The sequence below is a fragment of the Otolemur garnettii genome, unplaced genomic scaffold, assembly GCF_000181295.1.
Source record: "Otolemur garnettii isolate 467f Iridium unplaced genomic scaffold, OtoGar3 scaffold00052, whole genome shotgun sequence".
NCBI lineage: Eukaryota > Metazoa > Chordata > Mammalia > Primates > Galagidae > Otolemur > Otolemur garnettii.
In genome coordinates, this window is record NW_003852447.1 from 5983048 (window position 1) to 6009985 (window position 26938).

The 26938-nt window shown below is 39.4% G+C and overlaps 1 protein-coding gene across 1 annotated transcript in view; it reads right to left on the reverse strand.

Moving 5' to 3' along the window:
- AKAP6 (A-kinase anchoring protein 6) overlaps positions 1-26938 on the reverse strand; it is a 356374-nt gene that overhangs the window by 204848 nt on the left and 124588 nt on the right. Inside the window, exons 5-6 of the mRNA XM_023514406.1 lie at positions 12285-12381; positions 10919-11082 (exon numbers count right to left, since the gene is read on the reverse strand). Of these exons, the coding sequence (XP_023370174.1) occupies positions 10919-11082; positions 12285-12381 (261 nt within the window). The remainder of the gene's footprint in view (positions 1-10918; positions 11083-12284; positions 12382-26938) is intronic.

Sequence of the window (26938 nt, forward strand, 5' to 3'; positions counted from 1 at the left end):
AAGGTTCGGGCTCAGCCCACATCCTGGGCATGGACCTCTACTTCAAGGTTCAGGCTAAGCCCACATCCTGGGCATGGACCTCTACTCCAAGGTTCAGGCATGCACTTTCAACTGAGTATTGCACATGACCACGAAGATGATTTTAAGGTTCCTCCTATTTCTAAATCACTGTTTTCAGATTTACCTTTACTTTGGAATCCCCTGGGAGGTAATAAAAATATCTACGCCCAGGTAATACATCCAGATATTCTATTAATTGGGCACCAAGGTCACCGTACTAAACAGAGTCAATTGTCTTCCCTTTCAAACTGCTTCTCATCAAGACGTGCCCAACCTCAGTTAATGGTAACACTAATCTCACTGCTCATGCTCAGTTCCTGTAAGTCATTGTTAACTCTTCCCTGAGGTTCCTTCCCCTAGATATCAAATCCTATTATTTCTTCTTTCAAAACATCACTGTTACTTTTTTCTTTATATTATCACAGCCACTACTTTACCTCAGCTGCCTTTAGTTATTGGACTAGTTTCCTAATTCACTATCCTGACTTTCAGTCAGGACATCCTTTTATCATTCTATCTTTGCCATCTGTGGCCAAATTCAATAACTAAAAATGCTCCACACATATTAGTAAAACACAACTCTTCAGCTTGATAAGCTGCCATATATATATATATATGTGTGTGTGTGTGTGTGTGTGGCCTTGGAAAGTGATACTAACAAGTAAGAGATTTGTGCAAAAATAAGGTAAAAGTGCAACAGAGCCTTGAAGAATGCCTATGGTAACCAAGATTAGATATATATATCCATGTATATGTAGTTCCAAGCTTTTCAGGCTTTGTCTTCCACTAGATCCTTTTCCCTTCCTGTAAACACCTTGATATGATATGCTCAAAAAAGCCACTCAGGGACGGGCATGGTGGTTCAGGCCTACAATCCTAGCACTCTGGGAGGCTAAGGCTGGTGGATTGCTTGAGCTTAGGAATTCAAGACCAGCCTGAGCAAGAGGGAGACCCTGGCATCTACTAGGAATAGAAAAACTAGCCTGGCATTGTGGCTGGCACCTATAGTCTCAGCTACTTGGAAAAGTAAGGCAGGAGGATCACTTTGAGTCCAAGAGTTTGAGGTTGCTGTGAGCTGTGAGGCTACAGTGCTCAACCCCAGGGCAACAGAGTGAGACTCCAGACTCTGTCTCAAAAAAAAAAAAAAAAACCAAACCATTCACTGTTCATCATTCTCCAGATGCCCTCATATTTTCCCCTTTCCACATTTTTGGCTATGCTATTTCCTCCGCCTGGAATGCTCTCCTGCCAGTATCTTCTTACTGCCAATTTAGCTGAATATTAGAGAACCCCACAAACATCCATTCTTTCTGTAGGCCATCAGACTAAAATAATGTTCCCTCCCCCAATCTCCCTATCTTGTGAGTGCCTGATTATAGCATTTATCTCACGGTTTGCCCTAATTTAAAAGTACATGTTCATATCTGTCTCCACTGCTGAGCGGTGAGCAAGGAGAGTCCAGGGCCGTGCCCAGAGCTATGTCATCACACTGTAATTACATCTTCAATATTTATTAATTTTAAGGATGGATAAGAGCAGTATAGATAGGGAGAATGAGAAAAACCATAAACAAAAGTAAAGAGAAAGAAAAGGAAAACTGCATTTGGAAGTCAGTGGCTAAACCAGAAGACTTACGAAATCAAACACTGACATGAATCTTGACTCAGCAATTGGAATCAGATAACACACTAAGGAATGTGAACTTCACCCTGTCATGGAAAGTTTCTAAGAAGACTATCTCAGTAAGAATGATTGTGTAATATATAGTGTGGACATAAAGTTCATGCAGTTTAAATTTAAATTGCATATGAACTTTATGTCCATCCTATATGTTTGGAACCCAAGTTTTTTCATCAGTAAAATGAAAATTATAATAGAAGTTAGGACTCCTAGCTTTCTTGAGAAGAATGAATGAAAATGTCCAGATAAAATGAACCTAGACCATAGTAAGCCCGCTGTGAATGCTAACCCCATTAATAAAGTATGTTGTATAAACACATGCACTAGTTACACAGTAATAGCAAAGATGTCAAAAGTAACTAAAGCTTTTTTGATTTTTATTTTCAAAGCTTGCAAAAGAAAAGAATAAGAGCAACAGAGACCTCATGAAAGCATTAATGAAACAGACTTGGGCAGCCTGAGAGCTAATGCCTCTCAAGATAGTGAGACAATGGTTTTTAGCTTCCACTGCATTTCACTGGACACATACTTCCTTCTTTCTTCTTCTTCTTCTCTTCCTTCTCTGTTCTTTCCCTTCTCTTTTCTCCCTTCACTTAGTATCTTGCTTTAGGCTTCCTTTTCTCCCTCTCCCTTTCTCACTCACTGACACCTATGGCTTTGTTTAGCCCTGCAGGGGGCAATGAAAAACAAGTGTTGGCCTCAGCTGGCCAACGGAGCAAAGAGGCCAAAAGCTACTGCCCCAACCCAAGGCAAAACAGCCTGGAAGCTGCAGGAGATGGTCCCTGAGCTCTGGTTCAGCCCAGACCTCCAATCTAGTTAATGTTTCCATAGTCTAACTGAATGCTAAAGAGAAGAAAAAAAGGAAAATGTGGACATTTCAGGACCTTTTGATTCACGAGATAGGAGAGATACACTGGGTGTGAGAACAGTTAATCAAGCACATGGAGCACTCAGGTGCTGAGTGCAGGTGTGTGTACATTTGAAAGCTGCCATTTTATAAGAAGTCCTAAGTGACTCAATAAACACAAGAGCCAGAGCAGAGTAATCCTTTTAGCAGGCAGGGCTCTCCCTGCTCGGCCTATTCCCTTGCCAGAAACAACACATTCCAGGAAAAAGTGTAAATCACACACTGAGGTAATTGTTTCTCGCTTTCAAAGAATTTACTTATGAATTTTAAAGCACTTTTTAGAAGCCATTCTGTATCTTGCCTTCCTTTTTCGTGTTTAAGTACGTATAGAATTTTTTAAGTTGACCTCTATTACACATTAAAAAGCCCTTCTAATGTATTTACTACATGTTATCTTTGAAATAGGTCAGACTGAGGTACAAAATACAAGTTCTGTGAAGAAAAGATGTCTGCTTTCTATAGAATGTAAATTTGTATCCAATACCATGCATCTTTGCAATTTTTAGGAATTACAGATTTAGAAATTAGGCACTCTTGGATTACACGGAAAAAAGCAAACTACCTACTCCTGTCAATTTCCCTGTGTAAAGACACCAAAAAATGTTCACTCCCAGATTCTTGCTGAGCCAAATATTTCTATGCTCAAGGCCATCAGCCATGGAAACGTAATATGAAACAAGATAAACTATGATTTTACACACCATGGTCACTATGATTGGATGACCAATAGCTGTCCTTTGACCTAATACATATTCTTATTTTCTCAATCATTTTTTTCAGTCACCTCGATAGAATGTCAGACCATTAAAAAAAATTCCTCATCTTAGATCCACCCATATAGGTGATAATATGCAAATTTAAGTGCCTCAAGGAGATTAGAGAAACTGTTTTTTATTGGCTTCTATCACAAACTTAGTAACCATACTGATCTTCAAAGACTTAACTCACTTTTGTTTCTGTCTTTCAAAAAACACTTTTGAAGAAAAGCTGTCCTTCTGATAACACACACACACACAAAGGACTATTGAAAAATCCACAGTAGAAGAAAGAGCTCTCCCTAGGTACTGAAAATCGGGACTATGTTTATACAGTTCAGCAGGAGAGGAACTGGATCAGATACTGGGTTTTAGAAAAAATTCTGCATGGAAGAGGTGGAACGGGTAATGCATTTACTACTATTCATTTGCTTGCATCGCGAACCCCATTCCATTTCAATCTGCCAACATCCTAATTAAGATGATCTAAATCTCAGGTAATCTATTACTCTAGATCTAAGATAGCCCAAACCACACTAGACAAGATGTTACACTGTGTGCTTACACTGAAATGATAAGCCCACTGAGCAGAAAGCATGTCTTCTCGCATGGCCAGCCCAGCGCCGGGCAGAGTTCTCTGTCAGCGCTCAATAAATAATGGCCAGGTCTTTGCCTATCGTCTTTCTTTCCACTATTTTAGGCACCATTTAATCTTACAGTATCCTTCTGATTCCTAGATACAACATAGACCTGTGCTCTTCTTTGCATGAGGAAAACAGCAACATGTCTCAAATAGTGCATCAGTATATGCAAAACTAAGAACTAAGGACATATAAATGCAAATCAAACAGCAACACAGCTGGATCTTATATTAAAGGACAGACTAACGGCCTGCTAAATTTCTGAGCCAGAAAAGGAAAGAATGTAGAGACACTGCTTGGTCGCACCAGGGCCTTGGAAGAATCAAGACCAAGTTCCATTCTTGGAAAATAATACCTACTTGCACTATTAATCAAGAGTTACCATTTAATATATAGAAAATATCTTACCGAGGTGCTCCCTAGATCATCTCCTTTACACTCCTTGAGCTAAATAAAGTTAACCCTAGTTTATTAGCATAAATATGAGGTTAAGGCTTGGGCATCTGGTATACAAACAAAAGCATATGCTAATATTAAACCTGCCCTCTCTTGACAGCTAAAGAAAGGTCAGGTTGTTAGTGATGCACCCAAGTTAAAGGCCACAAAGATGTATGTTCTCAGCCAATATCTAAAACTGTTGTTTGTAGGACTAAGGAGACATATTTAAGAAATGTCCTTACGCACACTCTTCTGCTATTGTTGGACAGGTAACACTGATGACCTTCACAGTCTGCTATCCATTTCCAAGGATGATGACTTCAATCTTAAGAACCTCAAAGAAGCCACAATCCTAGAGTTCAAAGCAGCTAAACCACTGTCTCCTTTCACTGAGGAAATGAAGATGTTGGTTGGGACTCAGGCTGGGTCACCCTTTCAGGAGCATAAAGTTTTCTGAATTTACAATAAAATCTTCAAATATTCTTTGTTCTGGAAACTTACCTGTTTCTTTAAAAAGGACAAAGGAACTGTTGTTGCATGCTTGCGGTGATGCAAAGCTTGATATATGGGGAAAACCTGGCCTCGATTCCAAGACATCTGTAATGATGCATGCTTTTTTGGTAAAAAAAAAAAAAAAAAAAAAAAAGTAAAGAAATAGAGAAGGAGAATAGTCTAAGAAGGCAATGTGCAAAATTTAAGAATGCTTTCTTGCTTTCAGAATTTTATTTTTTGCCTTGAAAGGTCAAGAAAAGAATGTAGGCTTTGTTAGGCACTGGATATTCACTATGTTTCGAAATCCCTCCAGCTATACACCATTAGAAAATTTAGCATACTGACAGCCTAGTTTAAGGTGATAAACTTTTACCAATCTATCTTCAAGTATAAAATACATAATTATAAGCATATTTTCAATCTTGGATGTGAGTGCTAAAGCTCTATTTCTAGAACTGGTGAATTCTGTTCTCTATTTCCATGTATAAAAGATCTCAGAGTCCTGGGAAAACACTTTTTTAAAAAATGAAATACAACAAATAAGGTATGCTGCTGAGTCCTGGGGGAGAAGTTTCCCAGAGTCTTTGAATTTCCTCCTATCCTCCTTCTTTACAAGATTTCTAAGACCAAGTCCTTTCTGCAGTCTCTTAAACAAGGTAAAAAAGAAAAATATCCCCTAGATATATCCCTTAGATTTTCTATTATGCTTCTCAAGTTCCCAGTAGCTTGTGAAGTAAACCTAAGATGAATTCTGGAGTTATTTTTTATTATGTTTTAATTTTAGTTCCTCTTTAGGTCTAAGATGAAATAGATGATCATAACTGCTGCGCTTGGAGATGCATTGCGTGGCACAATTTGTACATGACCTGTGCAAGGTCACATCATGGAAAAAGGACTGACATGACAAATAAGAAGCTGAATCCAGTTTTCACTCTTGGAGAACTTCAGGGTAATCCATTTAAGCTTGCTCTATTTAGTGCAATATGGCAAGGAAAATTTCTTCTTAAATAGTATATTTAGAAACATTCTATGTGGAGGCCTCACTCTGGCTTGGTTTGTGTCAATTAGAGACATAAGGGGAATTAATCCTCGAATCACTGCTCATTAAAGATCATTTTGTCATTCTGTGAGCTTCAGTGCAGACTGTGGCCAGCCAGCCTAATCATCATCCACAACAAAGTCCCAGGTTCCAGCCACCCCACAGCTTTTTGCACCTCTGTGTTTCTGCATGTACTGTTTTCTCTGCCCGTGTTATTTTCATGCTGGCAAAAATCCTTTCTATCCCTCATTTAAAATATCAACTCCCCTGCAAATCCTTCCTTGATGCCCCCAGATAGGGTTAGTTATTTCCTCTTCAGTGTACCCAGTGCACTTCATACCTAGCTCTGTTATTTATAAGAATTATTATAATTATTTGTTTATTGTCTCCACCACTAGAATAAGAAGGCTTCTACATGTACTCTTATTCAGAATTTCCCATGAGCCAAGCACTTCTGAGTACTTTAAGTATGTTAGTTCTTTTGAATTTGCATCACAACCCTTTGAGGTAGGTATTTTCATTACCTATATTGTACAAGTGAGGGACCTGAGACACAGAGAAGTTAAGTAATTTTCCCAAGAACACACAGCTAATATGTGCCAGTAGTTGAACTCAGGCAGTCCTGCTTCAGAGTCTGAGTATCTCTATCATTCTACACATTTGCCTGAGGGACTAAGGGAAACAGTTCATGAACGTTAAACAAAGAGGAAGACTGATCATTCTGGTCTTTCCATAGTTTCCTAAGCTTAAATTAAAAATATATATTTTCTTCGTGTTAAGTTGATTTCACATTCACCCTTGAATACGGACTAGTTCATTTGTCCAGAGAAAATTCAGCCCAGATTGTGGAAGAGAGAGCTGGTTGGGAGGTAGCAGGTCTGGGGTTTTGCTGCCTCTGCTGTGCCAAGGTCTCAAACCTTATGCCTCCCTCAGCTTCGGCATCTGTAGATACCTATAAAAGCCTCTAACCATAGCTGCTTCTACATGGACTATGCTGACACAAACATACTTTGGAATAGAAATGCTAATTAACTAGAAAAACAAGTATGCTATTCTTTATAAATTCAAGGCATTTTCACTTTTGTAATGAAGTAAAGCCCCCAAATCATTAAGAACCAAATGTACTTATTTTTTCTCCTGATATTTAAATTCATTTCTCAAATCCCCTCAGTGCAATTTCACCTATTCTACCTTTTAACTAACTTTTTAATTCTTCTATTTTACACATATTCTTTATTTCTCTGTTTATAATAATTCTTCCTCAACAGAGATTTGAAAAAGTCAAAGACATTTAAAAATATATAATTGAGTAGTATAGACCTCTTCTAATTTTTACACTTCTCTGCTAAAACATTTTTTAATGAATACATAACCTTTCATTAGAACAAGATGTAGCATTATTTAATCAAACAGTCCCTGTTCTAAACATTTTAGCTAATGGTAATTATTTGCTGTGTGAAGATCGTGTATCCTGCAGGAGAAAGACCTTTTTAGGGCCCATTACAGTGCTTCTCTGGGAGTTTGCTGGAATGCTGGTTCTAGGGCCCTATCTAGGAGGTTCTAATATGGTCTGAAGAGGGGCCTGGGCATGCAGGTCTCCTTTTGAGAAATGCTGACATTGCCTTTCCTTTGATAATACTTTCTCCTTCTCATTGGGTTATCATCAGTTTCATTGCATCTCAGTCCCTCCCCGCAAAGTGAGCTGATTTAAAAGTGTCCATTTCACACTGGCCTTAGTGAATGGAGTTACTCATGTACAATATAGCTTTTTTATTAATTTAGGTGATTGCCCTATTTCCATAGTGCTATACCCCTAACTTACAATCCACTCACCCCTACCCTTCCACCTACACCCTACACTACAGCCCAGGCTGGGAATAGGTTTGTTTATTTTTTTAAAAGATAGGGTCTTGCTCTTCTGTCCCAGCTGTAGTGTAGTGGCATGATCACATCACTGCAACCTCTAACTTGTGGTCTCAACCTCAAATTCCTGGGATCAATTACCCCACCTTAGCCTTCTAATTAGGTAGGACCATAGCACCCACCTAATATTTTTTGGTAGAGTCAAGGTCTCACTATTTTGCCCAGGCTGGCCTCAAACTCCTGGGCTCAAGTGATCCTCCTGCTTCAGCCTCCCAAAGTCCTGGCATTACAGACACAAACCACCACTCCTGTCCAGAAACAGGTTTTTATACTATCACTCTCATTTCTCTTACTCCAAAATCTCCCATTTCATTGACAAGAGACCAGGCAGCTTGCTTCCCACACTCCTCCCTCTCTAACCACATTGGCCTGCTCACAGGATGTCACTTCCTCAACGACACCCTCCCTAATGCCCTGATCTAAATTGCTTCTCCTGGCCCAACCATGTTCATTACCACTTAGCATGCTGCCTCTCTCACTGGTATTGCTCAGGCCAAGGTATGGTGCCAGGAATAAGAGAGAAGCACTCAGCCACAGTGCCTTGTGGTGAAGTATGGGGAAGAGATGTTAATCATCTATGTTTTCACAGACCTTGATGTGCTGTGAAAGAAAAGGGGGAATGGTCTTTAATCATCAGAGAAATGCAAATCAAAACCACTCTGAAATATCACTTAACTCCAGTGAGATTAGCCCACACTACAAAGTGCTAAAACTGCAGATGCTGGTGGGGATGTGAAGAGAAGGGAACACTTCTACACTGCTGGTGGGCTGCAAACTAATACAACCTTTATGGAAAGAAATACAGAGACTCCTTTAGGAACTAAAAGTTGACCTTCTATTTGATCCAGCAACCCCATTGCCAGGTATCTACTCAGAAGAACAAAAATCATTTTGCCACAAAGTCATTTGCACCAGAATCTTTACTGAAGCTCAAGTCCTAATTGCCAAGTCGTGGATATAACCCAAATACCCATCAACCCATGAATGCATCAACAAACTGTGGATATGCATATCGTGAAATACTATTCAGCCACAAAAAAGATGGAGGCGTAATATCTTTTATGTTTACCTGGACAGAGTTGAAATACATTCTTCTTAGTAAAGTATTGCAAGAATGGAAAAATAAATATCCAATGTACTCAACACTAATATAAACCAATATATGAACAATTACATGCTCATATGAACAATAAAACACAAATATAGCCTAGTATCAGGGCAGGGGGAAGAGAGGGTGACAAATGACACCGGGGTAGGGGGAGGACAAATGGCAGAAGGAAGGAGGGCATTTGGCACAATGCATGGGTGGATACCATGCCCCCGGGTATGGGGCTCTTTTACAACTGGAGCTTTACCCTGCAACTGAGAACCATGTAATCTAAAAATTTATACTCTCATATTAATTTGAAATTAAAACAAAAGAAGTGCTATAGCATAGCATCTGGTGTGTAGAATGCATCCCATACAGGATAGCATTTGTAAAGCAGGCATTCAGTATATTCTTATTAAATAAAACACAATGAAGTTATTAATTGTAACCTTTCTCATCATCCTTCCTCTCCACCATACACACACACACACACACACACACAGCCAAAGCATTAGCCCAACCACTTTCTCCCTGCAGCCTGCTCCTTAAAATAGTTCCACGTCTTCCCTGAGAAGCCTGCTGAATACACTCTCCCTTCCATATTATTAGTTCCAGCTTTGAACCTTTCAGCACATCACTTCCGAAAATATGCACTCACGTGCCAAGCCACTTCTCTTCCTTCCTTCAAGTATTTCCTGAAATGTGACCTCCTCCATGGATTCTTATTTAAGTGAAACTGAGCTCATCATTCCATCCTCTGTTTCCAACAAATACGTTAAAGTTGCTGTTTGAGGTTCCAAAGCTGTAAATCGCCTGAGCTTTTCACTGTCTGCATGGGTCTCACCATTGCAGGGCTGGTTGGGTTTCTACTCTGCCTGAGAGGGCAACGTGTTTGTTTAACTTGCTCTGTATATACTTAGCACAATGCCAATCCACACGGATGCTGAATAAATGTGATTTGATGGTGATTTACTTACTCTGTTCATGCCAGGAATAGAAACTGAGAACTCTTTAATCTGTTTCTCCTGTGTTACAGTATGTTTCAATGTTGAGTTTATGATGACATTGGTTTGCTGCATTTACTTTCACAAAGGGACAGATACAAAAGAAGGGGGTGATCATATGGCAATATCAAATTAATAAAATTATTTTCCACATTGTGAGTCCAAAGATACCTTCAGAACAGTGGCACTTTATATTAAAAGGTGCTTCATTTAAAGTTCAATTGCATATGCTGTATGGGTTACTTTATAAATCTAAAACAAATAACCAAAACACATCAATACTCATTTTTAAAGTACTTGTTGTATTCGGTGCATGCACCATTATGGAGAACTTACACTCAGAGCAAAAAGATTTGTAGCAAAGCATATGACCTTCTTCCCACTACAATGACCATCCCCTAATTAGGCAATGCATCTGATAGTCATTAACAGGAATGAGATAATGAATCACTTTCTCTCTTCTTTGTTAATTTGCTGTAACCAAGCGGCTAATGGATGTCAGAGCTGAGTGATTGCACTGATTATAGTGATTTATAGTTGCAACAAAACAATTTAAAACCATTCTGATTATTCATGTTAAAGATGCTTTATGTTTTGTTTACTAAATGTTTTATGTCCCCCTTTCCCTCACCCTTAAAGTATTGTCTCCCTCCTACCCTGCCACTTTTCACAAAAAGACTTCTTTCTAGAAAACTTGAGAGTTGTATGCTTTTTTTTATTGTTTTAAACTAAGCCATTTCATTTTGTTTATATATATATAGAGAGAGAGAGAGATAAAGTTTACCCAGTAGAAACGAAAAGCCTTAGGGTTGGAAAGAAAACTTCAGTGGTGCCTAGTTCAAAAGAAGACAGAAATAAGAGGAAATAAGGGAAACTTCAAGCCACTTACCTTGGGGCTTCCAGTCCCTTCCTCATCCTCCGCAGACACATCAGTAGCCAGTATCTCGGCTTTGATGGTGTCCAGAGCCCTGAGAATCCAGCTGTGTTGCCGTTTGATTTGCCTCTGCAGCTCCTTCCATTGACTGGCAATCATCTGCAGCATGTCCTTCAGCCCTTCTCCAAAAGAAGGGAAAAGACAAGTTGTGGGCCCGATTGCATCTTTACCGTTAGCATTTTTTACTTGCTAAGTCAGGCAGCTATTTCACACAACATACAGATTTCCAAATGGCCATTACCAGCACGGACCATATTAGCATTTGTCACTCAGAATAAAGACTGGTCATTCTAGACACAGGGACACAAAAATATGATAACCACACAGATGACAAGTTTGAAAATTGACTTGGATTCAGTGTATTGACTGAAAAATATGGAACAAAAATTGCAATGTACAAAAAGTATCAACATACTATAGCTTCATATTCCAAATAAAAGGCTGTGAGTGTACCTATGTAGAGACTTTAAAGCAGTGGTTCTCAACCTTCCTAATGCCGTGGCCCCTTAATACAGTTCCTGTGGGTGGCGACCCACAGGTTGAAAACTGCTGCTTTAAAGTGATCAGAAAAATGTATGGGAATAGACAAATGCAATTGAGTGAGAAATACAGTACATGGGTCAGAATTAAGACAGCAATCTTTAATACCAGCAAATTTGATTAATATCGTTCTTTTCCTACTTAGCTCAGAGTAAGAGCCAAACTATAAGTCATCCTGTCTTGTGGTCTTCTACTATCAGGAAAAGTATAACCAAATGACAAAACTATTTTTTATTTACAATCTGTTCCTCATAACTACATTAATACTGGGGTAAGAATCGGTTGAAGGCCAAAAACTCTGCTTATGCAAAGACCAGCCAAGAACATGCAAAATGTTCATGTGTGTGAACTGGCAGGGAAAGAATCAGATATCTCCAGACTGCCTGCCCTGTATCTGTAATGGTATCTATAAGTACCCTAACGCATATGCATTATAACTAGGCGCACAATTCTCATTCATTATCTTAATGTTATTTCCAGAGCACCTACATCAAAAAGCATGTCAATGTGAAGTTTTCAAGAATGTGATTTCAATCGAAACTCAAGCGAATAGCAAGCCCAAAATAAAATGAACAGACCATTTGGAGGCAGTATTTCATCTTATAAGTATCACAGCATTGTATGCAGTATATGAAACATTTATAAATCTTGAAGGTCAATCTGATAATGTAAATATTAATAATACATAAGGAAGTGAATATATGCAGTAATTTACAGCAATGCCTCTTCATTCTTAATAGTCTGGAGACATAAAGACTTGCAATATTTCAGGAGGATTTACCTGCTTTGTGAGACGCAATAAGCTCAAGAAGTTGGTGTCCTTCCTCCTCCACAGCTTCCTTGAGAGCACAGTGACTGTCTACATTCAACTTAAAACTCTGCAAGGAAAAATATGAAATCAAACCCTGGCAAGGTACTTACACATAAAACATCCATACAAAATCACTTGCTACTTTTTATCAAGAACCACACAGCCCAATTTACCCAATAGACAGACTAATTTGTAATACTAAAAGCTATTGATATTTGGGATCTGGGCTCAGAATGTTTCTATTAGATTAGCTGAGTGCATCTGTTTGGAAACAGCTGATGAATCTAGAAATTCATTAGGTTTTTATGAAAAGTCACATCCCATAGGCTAGATCAAGAGTAGCAGTGTTAGATAAAATACACTAAATTTCTGCTAGCACATATGAGCTCTTTTCTTCATTTTTTAGAAATGTTAGTGATGGCAGTATTTATGAAACCATAAAAAACTGGCAGCATAAAATACATTGGCCTTAAATGCATGTATATAAATGTGTTCATGTAGTAGAGTTGGTTTCAGCTCCATTTCTCAGATGTCACACAAACCATAGAACATAGAGGTGGATTTAGATGCCGTTTTAAATAGTCAGATGCTTTTTGATCTTTGCTTTTCAAGGTGTATACCTTAAAATGTTTTACATTTACACTTCTTTATAAATGAATATATCAAGCAAATCAGGAGTATTTTTCATTCATGATAGTCATTCAAAAGACAAAAACTGCTATCATGGGCAAAACCCAACATAGAGCTATTTCTTTCAGGAAACTTTCCCGAATGCCTTCTGTGGAGTTAATTACTCCCTTCTCCCTGCTCTTCTTATAACTACTTAGAAGAATTAGTAGAATTACTAATTATTATTACTTAGTAGAATTTATCATACTATATGCTATTTCATTTCCATCCTTGGATACCAAATTACAAGTAATTTGAAGAATTGCCGGTTTCACATTTATCTTCAACTCATGTCACATACAAGGTGCTCCATACATGTTTTTGCAGGAACAGTGGCTATCTGTTGAACTTGATCAATAACACTCTCAGAAGGGAAAGGTTTCCATTTAAATGTTTCGAGAAATACACATGGTTTTCCAAAGGTTCTTCCATTTCTGGAATGTTACAAGGTGTTTCAACCACAGGAAATCCAATGGAGAGTAATTTTAGTAACCAGTCTGTTGAATTAATGGTCAGCCTCTAGGGTGAAAATTCATTCCTTGACTTGACTAATTAGAACGAGCGTGGATTTCAAAATACTGTGTACCAAATTTTGGCTTCTCCATGGCTCCAAATACACATGTTTTGCTTTCACTAAGCACTTATTGAGCAACAGTTATATACACTGCACTACAGTTAGTATTAAGAATATTTAACAGAAATTTGAAATGATATAGTTACAACTAAAATATAATTTGGATAAAAGAGGTTAAACAACCATAAATTGTAAAACTGGATATTCATTCATTCACTCCCTTAGAAACCGTGTTCTATGCCCATTCTGTACACTGAGCTGGATAACAGATTTAGGGGGTATAGCATGGCCTCTGGCACCAAAGGGCAGCTGAATATATTACTAGGAGAACAAAGTGCAACTGTAGTTATCTCAGCTGTGCAAAAATGAGTCTGAGCTCTGCTTTTACTAGAGAAAAGGGGTCTTTTTAAAGCTCAGAAGACAGAAAGAGAATACTCAAAAAGAACTAGAAATGAAAGAGATAAGGACATACAGATTAGACCATGAAGGAAAAAGATAAAAATGGTGAATTAAAAAAAGTGACTCCAAAATGATGCATCGTTTCATCTGGACTAGCTGTATAAGTCATAGTAAAGTTTCATCCAAATACAACATAAAATGACAATATTAGGTTTCCTCAAATGAAATGTTTGTTCACCATTTCTTGCACTGCCTTCCTTCAGCTGCAGATATTTGATTGAATAAAATTACCAGGGCGTCCAACCTGCAGCTCACAGACTACATGGTGATTTTGTGAGGACTGTTTTTGCTTATCTGTGGTGTTTGATATGAGGAAAGCATGCATGGACTTTTTTTTGCTAATCAGGTTTCATTAGTGTTTGTGTATTGAATGCACGGCCCATGACAACTCTTCTTTAATGTGCCGCAGAGGAAAAAAAAGGTTGGACAACCCTGAAAACAAACTGCATCCATGCATAGGGCATCTGATGCTCCTGATCCATCCAGAGAGTAAACAGTCTATGAAAAAATAGGATTTGTTCCTTTACAGTCAAAACACGGCTCCATTTACTTTTTGCCACCGCCACAGAAATCTTCAACTCTGAAGCAATGCTTTCTGAAGCATTTACAGAATGAAGTACATGTTGTGTTTCAGGGAGAAGCAACAGGGAAAAAGACACCTGAGAGCGACCTGAGAGCATGAGAATTTAGAAGGGAGCCGATTCTAGACATTCCCTCATGATGTAAATTTAGCCTAGTGCTCTTTGATTCACTGCTTACTTACAACAGCCTTGTTATGAATGGGTGGTATAATCAGAAGCTTCCAAAGAGGTGCATCAGGCCTATTTCTCAGGGCAAGAGAGAACCTGAGGACCTGTGAGTAGGTTGGATAATTTGACATAATTGAAGCCAAGCGTATAGAAGAGATGCAGCTGGAACTGGCTCTGCTACAAGTTGGTGTGGAAGCATTTGATCAGGAAATTGGAAAAGATGAGGTATTCATTATTAGAAAAAAGATAACCTGAGAAGCTCGATGCCGTAGAAAAGAACCATTTAACATAACATATTACCAAGATGGTACAACATTGTTTGATTTTCAGGTGCACCCATTAACCGTTAATAATATCAATGAAGGAATTCCAAATGGGCCTCTGAGAAGACAGTCAAGTAGTCACATTAACAAAACTGTCGATGAAATTTCTGGCTGCTAAAGGATTCTATAATAAGGTTTCCCCATTTTGCCCCCACCTCTTCCCTAGGGAAGGATGCTCAGATGAAAGGGTTTTATTTTCTTTCTTTTCTTTCCTTGAACTTGATACTTGGACACATTTCTATTCTTGTGCTACTAACACATTGCTTCAGCAATGCCTCATGGTGTACAGTGCCTGTGCAATACCCACAGCACTCCCTGAGAACACAGGGTGTTCTCCGGAGACTGAATTTATGGCAAGAACATTGCCACAGGCAGGTACCACAGTCCTGTGTCACTGATTATGTGAAATTCCATAAATATGAGTAATCTAGGTCCTGGGGGACACCAAATCTTTTTTAGTGTTTTTAAAGCAGCATGTAACTGAACAAGTAGGAGAGACTAAGAAAATGGAAAACTAGGATGACTGAAACAAAGCAGCAGAGTATGGACAGATAACGCATCAGAGACTGACCAGCGGGCATGGCCACTACACTCTGTGATGTCACCAGCTGGCACAGATCTTGGTGTGTTACTCTTGCCAGGGCTGAAATTCGGGTGTGCTCACTGAATATGCTTTGATCATGATCAGACCTTAAAAAGAGAAAAAAATAATACATCTAATCCTATTCCAGTCATATTTCTGAATAGTCTAGCTTGATGGGAGTGTGATGGTCGTGTAGACATGAAAGGAAACCAAGGAGACGTATGCCTGGATGGCAACAAAACAACAACAAAACACAAAGAGTGACTGCTCGTGAGGATCCTGAGGACACACACAGCTCTCCTGGTACAGGAGGTAGTGGGAAAGGCCAGAAGCACATTCAAAGGCTCAAATCTCAAAGCAATGCAGTCTTAACAGCATCATTTCATGACCACAGATATTCAGTCACCCCACTGAATACTGTTAGTGTCTGCTGGGTCCACCAACAGACACTTCAAACAGAGAGAACAAAAAAAGTTTTTTGATCTAATTTTAGATTTTTAAGGTATAAGTTTATATAATAAATATTTATTGAGCAGTCTTTGGCAGACCTGTACATGACAAAACTTTACAATACGGAATCCTGGTCCTCAAGCAGCTTTTATTCTGTTGGATAAAGGGAAAAGAGAACTGGTAGTCTTAGGTGACCCAGCATAGAATAAATGTGTTGTTAGGGTTTGGTATATAATGCAGAGTGGTGAACTTCAAACAAACTAAACAGTGATATGTCTTGCCCAGTGAGATCTGAAGTTTTTTGTTTTTAATTGAAGTATTATGCTGACCAAGCAGAAATGAGACAGTGGTTATATTCCATGTGAATATACTAAGTGCTGGATAGGCTCCATAGGGATCAAAGCTGGGATTCAGGCACAGCAGGACCTTGCAGGGAGCTTGTGGAGGAAGGGCTGACGTGCACACGCGTCTGAAGACTCCATTGACTGTAGCACGATCCAGGGAGCGGCCAGCAGCTAGGTGTGGCTGGGGTAGGGTGCACGCTGTGGAGATGGCACTATGGCTGCACAGGATTTGACCTCAAGAACCATAGAGAGTCAGGGAAGTAAATGTCAGTGATATGGGAGAGTGACTAGTACAGATCCGTGATCTAGAAAGATCTTTCTGGCTGTTGTACGTAGCGTTGATTTTAAAAGGGCAGACTGGAGGGAAGGAGGCCATTTCGGGGGCTGTTATGGTAATATAGGCCAGATGTTTCTGCATGCTCATATTTTTTTTAATTAAAAAAGATATGCTTTTCCTTCTAAAGGAATGGAAGAAGGAAAAATGGAGAAAATCTTCTGTAAGTTTTTCTCAGAGCTTGAGAGCAGCATGTGCAGGAATTTAGTTCTTTGGCTGTTCTGATGATAAATACCAGGGGTTATTAGTCAGGAGTCTCCAAATGTGAAAGACATATTGAACTGATGAACTTTCACTCCCACTGTCATTTTAAAGAGATGGTATATATGCTGATGAATAAGACACTTGATGACACTTTTTCTTCACACAAAAGATTTTTACTACCCTAAGAAAATGAAAACTTGCCTTTTTACAAGGGCAAGAGGAAGAATGTGTGTTCAGTCAGAAAAGCCAAGGCTTGGAAAGTCACCTGCTACCTGCCTCAGGCCATCTCCACCCCAGCTCCACTCTCCATTCTCAGAGGGGCTCCTGGTGGAGAAGTCATGCCCCCCTGTGCAGCTTAACTTTCCCTCCCCACGATGCCATCCAGAGAGGATGGTCTGATGTACCAGTCCTCAAAATATGAAGTATGCCTTTAAAATGCTATATGTACCAAGAATTGGAAAATTTCTATGAATAAACATTGAAGAACCTCCTGAAAACTTGATAAGATATTACATAGCCACTACAATGAAAACTAAACGATCACATGGAAAATATCTAGGACATATTACAAGCAGACATGATGATTCAGAATTATATCTATGATATAATTATAGCCATGTCAATAAACAGTCTCAACCTATAGGAAAACAGGAGACTGTAAGGAAACACAAGGAAATGTTGACATCATTTATACAGGGTAGGCCTTGAAGTTCCTGTGATCTGATCTTATGGAGGAAGTTCTATGTGGGTTGATTTTCTAAGATATAAAATGGACAGAATATTACCTAACTACTAGGTTGTAAAAACTGGCATTGAAGCCATGCCCGGCAATAGGCCAAGGGGTGGGCAGGGTGTGATGCCTAAAATTCATGATGAATTTTTAAATTTATTCTCTATTTTCTAAATGTCCTATGTAAAAGACAGTACTTCGTGATGTTTTTCTAATAAGTGTCTCTTGTTATTGAGGATGTCTGAATGCCTCAAGGGCAGATCCTAGGTCACCTTTGCTTTTGTGTCACTACCCAGCACAGGCTGCCACAGAGGTCACCCCAAACATAAATGCTGCCATGTGAGACATGGGGAGAGCAAGCCCAGACCAGGAAGCCAGTGATCCGGGTCTCCCTTTTGTCTCAAGTATGTGCCCTTGGATGAGTCATTTAACCCATCTGGGCTTCTGTTCCCATATCTACAACCCAGGCATTTGGACTCAACGTTTTCCAGTCCATGAATATCTTGATTTTATTTTCTCTAAGCCAGGCAGTTAAGTACAGGCAGCTTGGAATAATTTTTATTTATTTTAAACTAAAAAAGTTTCAAAAGGGGAAGAACCCCAAAGGTCATCTAGCCACTCATCTGCCCCTGGGCAACTCTGTCCCTCAACCATCGCAGGCAGATGTATCCATTCTATTTCTAATCACCTCCAGGGAAGTCTCTTCTAACTTCTCATCCTGAGTCCACAATATTTCTTCTCAGGAATTTAAGAGCTCTGTGAAGAGCAACATGAGCTTCCCTCTGCTTTAGATTCTTCTGCCAAGTCATCCTTCCAATATATGGGTTGGAAGTCAGGGACGCTGTTAGAATCCGCCAAGAAAATCCATGCATCCACGCAACCACTAAGCACTGCCAATTTCTCTCTCCACCTTCACCTCTCCATGCTGACTCCAGTGCCTTCTCCACACCGACTAGCACTGCCTTACACTCAGGGCCTCCTTAGCCTCCCTGCCAAGTTGACAATAGCAGGCTCCAGTCACAGCACCTCCCCTCCCCAAGACTGTGCTTATTCCTTATCTGTGCCTAGCTCTGTCTTAAGTTTGAAAGATGTGGCTCTGAACAAGATAAATTGTGTGCGTGTGCATGTAGGGGTCCTGGGTGGGAAGGGTGTTGTATAAACAGGAAATCGCAATCAGTTGTGTCAAGAGAGCTATGACATGGTACGGAAGGGGGCTGGTGATGACAGCCTGGGTTCAAATCCTGGCTCCTCCATCACCCACTGTTAGCTCTGGGCTCAGTTCTTTCCATTTGTAAAAAGTGGGAAATGTTAGTCCCCACTTCATGGAGTTGTTGGAGGGGGATAAATGCCTTGATCCACAGAGAACAGAACAGAAGGCAGCATATCATAGTAACACAGTAAGTGTTTTTAGTGCACAAAATGTTCTGCCTACAAAACAACTCTGACAATAATCTTCCCCTTCTGAAGACACTCCAAGGACTTGCCAAGGCTGCAGAATAAGGTCCAGCCACCTAGCATGACCTTCGGGGCCCTCTGAAGTTCTGCCAAGTCAGCATCACAGGCCCCACAACTGCCTTGAAATGTGTCTGAACTGCTTAACACCTTGGTCTTCCCAAGATTCTACTCTTGCTGGCACCACTGCCTCGTAAGATCATCCCCCAGAAGGGCCCTACTCATCCTTTAAAATTCGTCGTAGGTGTCGCCCTCTTTAGCAAGCTTTATCCTGACCCTCTTCTACCCTACTGACTTCCCCTCACTCAGCATCCGTTAACACTTGTACAGTAAATAACCTCCACTTCCAACAACGTGTTAAAATTACCGTTAGATGTGTCTGTTTCCCACACGAGTTCCTTGAAGAGCATGACTGCACTCAGTTTTGTATCCTCAGTCTACAATGGTGCCTGGCACACAGCACACAACTGACAAATAATCAAGGCAGCAAATGCATGGAGGTTTGTACCAAAACCCTTCTATGTAGCTTTTAAACAGCTTACAGCATTTGCGGAGATAAGGACGCAATCACTCTTTACTTGGAAGTGGTTGATAAATGTCCCCAAATTTTATTCAGCAAACACCATGTAAATGAGCTGTCAGGTTCCTTCACTTACAAAATTACTTGCCAATTACACTTAGATGATCCCAGCATAATTGCCATGTAAACTGTATCCTAGCTGAGATAGCCCAAATCATCAATTAACTTTACCCTCTCATCAGGTGGTACTTACCACATAATTACATAAATGGTCAGCCACTACCACAATTGTATATTTTCCCAACAAAATGAAGTGGCTGCATTTTTCATTGATTTATCAGTTATGACAATCTGTAACACCCCTCCAGGTATAATATCAGAGCTCAGAAAAAAATTAAAAGAACTCTGTACTCTTGAAAAAGAAGTTCCAAGTTTTTGATTAAAAGATAAGCATTATAAAATCCCTGTTTTTCTTTTTAAAAAAAAAAAAAAAGGACACTAAGATATAAACACAAAAATCCTCATTCTTCCTGAGGAGATGTTCTTCCTGAAACCTAAGATAATAAAAACATTTCCAGGAATGTGAAAGTGAATTTAGCTCTTCAAACAACTTACAATGTATTTCAAACAAACAGTTGCATTTTTTGTGTGTGTGAAAAGTAGATGCATTTTAGCAAGGTTGACATTCTTTCCTGATAGACTAACTAGTATCTTATCCAAGGGTTAGATGAGAGAGATTCTAAACGTTCACAGTGGCTCTGAGTGACACGATTTTCACTTGATTCTCTGGGTGCTGCCGCCACACCTGATACATGTAATCACACTCACTTCCTAGAATGGCCACATTAAGCCAAATGGATCCCCAAACAGAGGTTTCTAAAGGGACCATTTGACTTCCGGAACATACTGCTTAGAGGCCCTGATTGAAAAGGAGGAAGATGCTGGCCCAAATATCTTTCTACCCCCTGAGGTACAATAATTGATGTACAGCAGCCCTACAGATGTGGAGTCACCAGGGAGATGGATTGATATAAGTATATTATTCACACATGCATCTGCTAATGTATAGGCCCCAGTGCAAACATCAGGACTTAAGAATATTATGTGGATTTAGGACAATCCCTGAAGGACTCCACTTCCATTAAAAATTTGTTTGGTAGCCTGGGGCAGATCTATTCCAACTCCCACATGCTTCATGCATTTGAGAAGGGGGAACCAAACCACTTTAAAAATAAATTTAATACATTTTATAGTGTCAAGTCATTAACTATCTAGTTTTCACATTTTGAAACAATAATATTAACCTGTGGAATTAAAAAAAAAAACTTTCCTAGTATCTGAGTTAATATTTTAATTTTCCTCATGATTTTCACCAGAGAGGATGAATTACATCCTGAAAACACAGAAACAATTTCTATATTTTCCTTCTATAGGTGTTTTTCTTGCCACAAATATACCAGACAATATCTAGAGAGCCCTATGACTAGAGTCCATTTTGGTTTGTAAATAGTGGAGGAAATAATTTAATTTGCAGACGATCAGTTATTATTTGATGATTTACAGCATTAGTTAGAATTTGCTGCCTGTGATGGTTGTAACACTACTTTTACAAATGCCCACTCATTCCTACTGTCAGGTGTCAGAGGTGTCAAAGGTGCTAGGTGTCAGAGGAGACACCGAAGGGACCTAAGCCATCCCTCAAGTAGGTGACAGCTGCAAGAGTTGAGGGAAGGACATGGAGGGAGAATTTCAACTTCTCAGAGAACACCAAGCTTCTCATACCACATGTTCTCTTGAAAAAAAGCATCCTCACAAACATGTTTATTTGATCTTCAAAACAACCGTAGGGAGATATGACAGGCATTTTTCTGGCTAATGTAAAGATCCGAAGTTCTGAAACTTTTATCTTAATATTATTTATATTGGGCAAATTACTTCTTTTTTTTCTTTCTCTCTCTTCCTTCCCTCCTCTCTCTCTCTCTCTCTCTCTCTCTCTCTCTGTCTGTCTTTCCTTTCCTTTCCTTTCCTTTCCTTTTCTTTTAGAGACAGGGTTCTCACTACATTGCTGAGGCTGGTCTAAGACTCCTGAGGCTTCAACTGTTCCTCTCACATTGGCCTCTCAAAGTACAGGATTACAGGCACGAGCCACTGCACTCAGACAATAACGGGTAAACCATTTCAAGATTCCAAACTTCCATGTAACACAGTGAATACATAGAATATGTTCATGGGTCTGCACAGGGAGAGGGGTGATAGGTCTCTCATCCATACAGTGTCTTCCAGCCTGTGCATGGAACCTCATGATACAGGCTTGTCTGGAACTTTCTCTTCCATGCTTAGTATACAACTGCCTCGTAGGAAGTGCTTAATGAATGCAATGTTTCTATGGTATTCTAGTTAAAACAAGCCATTACTGCCTAAAAAGAAGAATAAGCAAAGCTATAAATCAGTAAAATATCTGGGCACCAATAATTTTCAAAACAATAGAACTATACTATACTATGGCCCAAGAGTCTTTAAACTGAATCTGGCAAAAAGTACATCCCCATTTGATCAAGCTTTTGCACAGCTAAGGGTACCACAAACAAAGCAAAGAGCCTTCAGAATGGGAGATTTTTGCATGTTATGAATCTGACAAAGGTCTGATAACTAGAATTGACAGAGAATTCAAATTAAACAATAAAGTGCAAACAACTCCCTCTACAAGTGGGCAAAAGATTTGAACAAAAACTTCTCTGAGGATGACAGACAAATGGCGAAAAAACACATGAAAAATGCTCATTATCTTTAATCATCAGAGAAATGCAAATCAAAACCACTATGAGATACTACCTAACCCCAGCAAGATTAGCCCACATCACAAAGTCACAAAACACCAGATGCTGGCATGGATGTGGAGAGAAGGGAACACTTCTACACTGCTGGTGGGATTACAAATTGATACAGCCCTTTGGGAGAGAAGTATGGAGAATCCTCAAAGATCTAAAAATAACCTGCCATTGGATCCTGCAATACCATTACTAGGCATCTACCTAGAAGAACAAAAATCATTTTACCACAAAGACATTTGCACCAGAATGTTTACTGCAGCTCAATTCATAATTGCCAAGTCATGCAAATGACCGAAGTGCCTATCAACCCATGAATGGATCAACAAACTGTGGTATATGTATACCATTGAATACTATTCAGCCATTAAAAAAGACAGAAACTTTACATCTTCTACATTTACCTGGATGGAGTTGAAATACATTCTTCTTAATAAAGTATTGCAATAATGGAAAAATAAATATCCAATGTACTCCATACTAATATGAAATCAGTATATAAATAGTTACATGCTTATAAGAACAATAAAACACAAATATAGTCTAGTACGGAGGTAAAGGGAGAAAGGAGGGAGGAGAGGTGAGACCACTGGCAGAAGGAGAGAGGGCATGAGGCCAAATCTCACCTAATGTGTACATCGTAAGGGTGTAGAACACACCCCCTGGCTGAGGGGCTCTTTTACAAATGGAACTTTACCCTGGAAGTGAAAACAATGTAACCTAAAAATTTGTACCCTCACATTAATTTGAAATAAAAAATAAATTTAAAAAAAAGTGTACCTTAAAAAATGTACATTCCCAGGTGCTTTACACAATGCAGAAATCCTATTTAAATGAAAAGGAACACTATTTGTTTCCTATTACATACAGAATTAAAAGTAATATGAGCAAAGGAATATGATCCAGAATATTCACCTGTCCACAATGAGCCTCCCGGACACCCTGTCCCCATGCATCAACCTCAAAAGATCCTTCCAATCCCTGAGGCACCAAGGGAAGACAATGAAAGTTGGGAGCTGAGTACTGTTTCAAGTTCCTCAAAAAGAAATGCCACTACTTCCTACTAAACTCTTAGCTACTCCCCTTAAAGTGGTGGAAGTAAAGAGGGGCAAGCAAAAAAAAACTTCAAAACTCCCGGGAGCCCACACACCTGCTCCTCAAGGCTGAGGGAGTCAGGGGCAGGCCAGCTAAACTCACACAGCTCAGGAGATTGAAGCCTGACAGAATGTCCCCATTAGCTGAGCAGCTGAATGGCATCTGCTGGTCTTGTGAAGCTCAACCTGCTGGAGCCATGGCTGCCTGTGCAGGGGCTGGGAGAGATGGGCACCCTGAAGTGGGGAAGAGAAAACCCCCTCAACTCTTAATTTCAACCAATGAGCAAAGGTAGGGCAAGCCAAAGAAAAACAGCTGAAACCATGTGGGAAATCTTCTTGTATGCATAAAAACTCTATAAGAAGTATGTTGATTGGTTTTTCTTATAATACAAATGAAAGCTATTTAATAAAAAAAAAAATGATACAACATGAAGATCTAAATATAGATAAATGTGTGCAAAATCTTTGTTGAGAATTTTTGTTAGCTAGACACATTATAGAAAAATCCAATCTCTTTTTAAAAGTACTTAGACTAATGATGCAATAAGGAAAAATGTTCAAACCCTACACATACTAAGATTGTAAGCACTATCTGCAGGAATTTGGCACTCTGTGCCACCATGTGGCACCAACCTCAAATTGCAGGTACCAATCCTAAAATGAACAGCAAAATTCAGGAAGGTGTGCTTTAAAAGTTTATCCCTACAAACACGACTCAAAACTCATACACATACAAACGCTGACTCCATTCATTTGTTAGAACTGAGAGAAAAAGCAGTCCCCAGAGTATGACAGACTGTCATTACAGGGAGTCCTAAGATGCTATCGCAGATGCTAATGGGACACTGAGGAGACTCTTGTTATAATAACCCGAACATTCATTGAGTATTGTTTGCAAAAGCATAAAAAAGGAGGCATCTTAAACAGCCAGCATGATGGGAATGATGAATGTGGTACACCTACACAACACAATATTGAGGAACTGCTCAAATGTGCAATATATCTTCATACACAGATGGAAGGGTATCTGCAATTGTTTTAATACAAAAGGCAAAACATATCCAAAGGTATGTAGAAGATGAATTTAAAAATCCTTAAAATGTATGCATTTTTACATAAAAAGGTTTACAAGAATATATAACACATTGTTTACATTGGTTAGCCAAGGGAGGGTAATTTATATCTTTAATTTTATGCTCTGTTACACAGTTTGAAATTTTTGCAATGAGTATAATTTAGTATTTTTCTTCAACTAAAGGTCCACAGTTGCAGCAGATGTGTGAAAGACAGTTAACTCCAATTTCACTGTGTGCCCCGGACACTGAGTGCACCCTTAGAAAATCTGTCCCTTTTTTTTCCCCAGCAAAATACTATTTATGATGTCACATTACATTCTCTAGAATGGCCCTAGAGCAGGGGTCCTCAAACTTTTTAAACAGGGGGCCAGTTCACTATCCCTGTTTTTCAACAGGGGGCCAGTTCAGTGTCCTTCAGACCGCTGGAGGGCCAGACTGTGGGCCCCAGGATGAGTCAGCTGCTAAGCAGGATAGGCAGCGGTGGCAAAAACACCTGGCGGGTCAGATAAATGTCCTTGGTGGGCCACATGTGGCCTGCGGGCTATAGTTTGAGGACGCCTGCCCTAGAGCCTTGGTCTTCCTCCATACGCAAAGATGCTCTCAGCAATTTCTACACCATTTGTTACACTCCAATCGTGCCCAGATTCTGTCAGCCATAGGGCAATGGGCCTTCTTGTGCTGTTCTTCAAGGATATTAGTTGCCTCTGGGGGAGATCAGGACAGACATAACAGATGTTGGTCATGAGATTTCTGACTAGATGAGAGTGATCCTCAAAAAGAGAATGGTTGACTCTCCAGTCTGTCCCTCATTCTCTAATCGATCTCTTCTCTCTATTCCGATTGACCACAGCACAACCCTGACCCACATCCTCACGATTCCTCTCATTGCTCAAACACCCTTTAATCCACTCATTCAACCACAGCCTCCCTGACCTTAAGCTTGTTCCTTCCATGTCTAAGTGAGCAATCTTTAGAATACACCCGTCTTTCGAGAATTGGAATCCAAATGTGCTTTTTCTGGGGGTAGAGCCCTGTTACATGCTTTTCAGCTTGGCCCTCTAGATCTGCCTAACCCTGGATTCCTCAAAGTGTTGAGATACTCATATTCTTTTGGAACAGAACCTCTAGAATAGTTTCTTTTAAAAATATTTTATATTCACAGGCAAGAGACTATTTCCTTAATATATAAAAAGCTCCTGTAAATCCTGAAGCAGAAGACTAATAACTGACAAAAAAATAGGCTAAGACTATAAGCAGATAGTTCTCAAAAAGGAGCTACAAATGGCTCCTAAAAGTATGGACAGACAATGTCATTTAAAAATGCAAGAAGTACAAACTAAACTACAGTAAGATGCCATTTGTAACTGTCAGAGGGACAAAGTTGAACCAATGTGATAACATACTTGGATAATAAGAATGTACTGATAATAAACATTCTCATGCATTGCTGAGTATAAACTGGTAAAATTTCTATCAAGAACAGTTTAGGAATACATAAAAAATTTCAATGTGTAGAACCTCTGACCTAGAAATTTCACATGTATTTATTCTAAGGATATACTTATACTATGCAAGATGATGATACATTTCTAAGGATAGTCAGTAGAGCTCCATTTATAACAGATAAAGATGGTAAAACCCCTAAATTTCCATCATAAAGGACTAAATACATTATGGCATAGAGGGAAATAGATTACTGTGTAGCCATTCAAAAGGATGACGTAGTTCATTATTCAACGGTTTTGAGTTTTTGCCAATCTAAATTAAGGGGACAAAGTTAAGTACATATACGCGTTTGTTTTTAAATACCTGGAATAAGTCTGAAAGGACAAAAGGAAGGAGACAACAAGATTCCCTTCAGGGAGGAGAACTGGTAACTGGGGGAACGTGAGTAAAAAGGAGACTTACTTTAGACTTTTCCTTTTCATTGCCTTTATTTACCTTCTGAATTTACACACAATTTTTAAAACTGACAAAAGCTTACCTAGACGAGCATATCCTTCAAATACTATACTCACATCCTGTATCCCCTGAGCTACTTTGTCATGTAAGCCATGAACCTCATCCAGTTAATCTATACTAGGCCGACCCCGCCCCTGTTGAATTTATGGTTGATTCAAGTCCCACTCCCATTTGAAAACAAAACCAAACCTTCGATGAGTCCCCATTGTCCCCAGAGAAAAGGTCAATCTGTTAAAAAGATACTCATCTCCTTTACCACTCAGCCTCAGACTG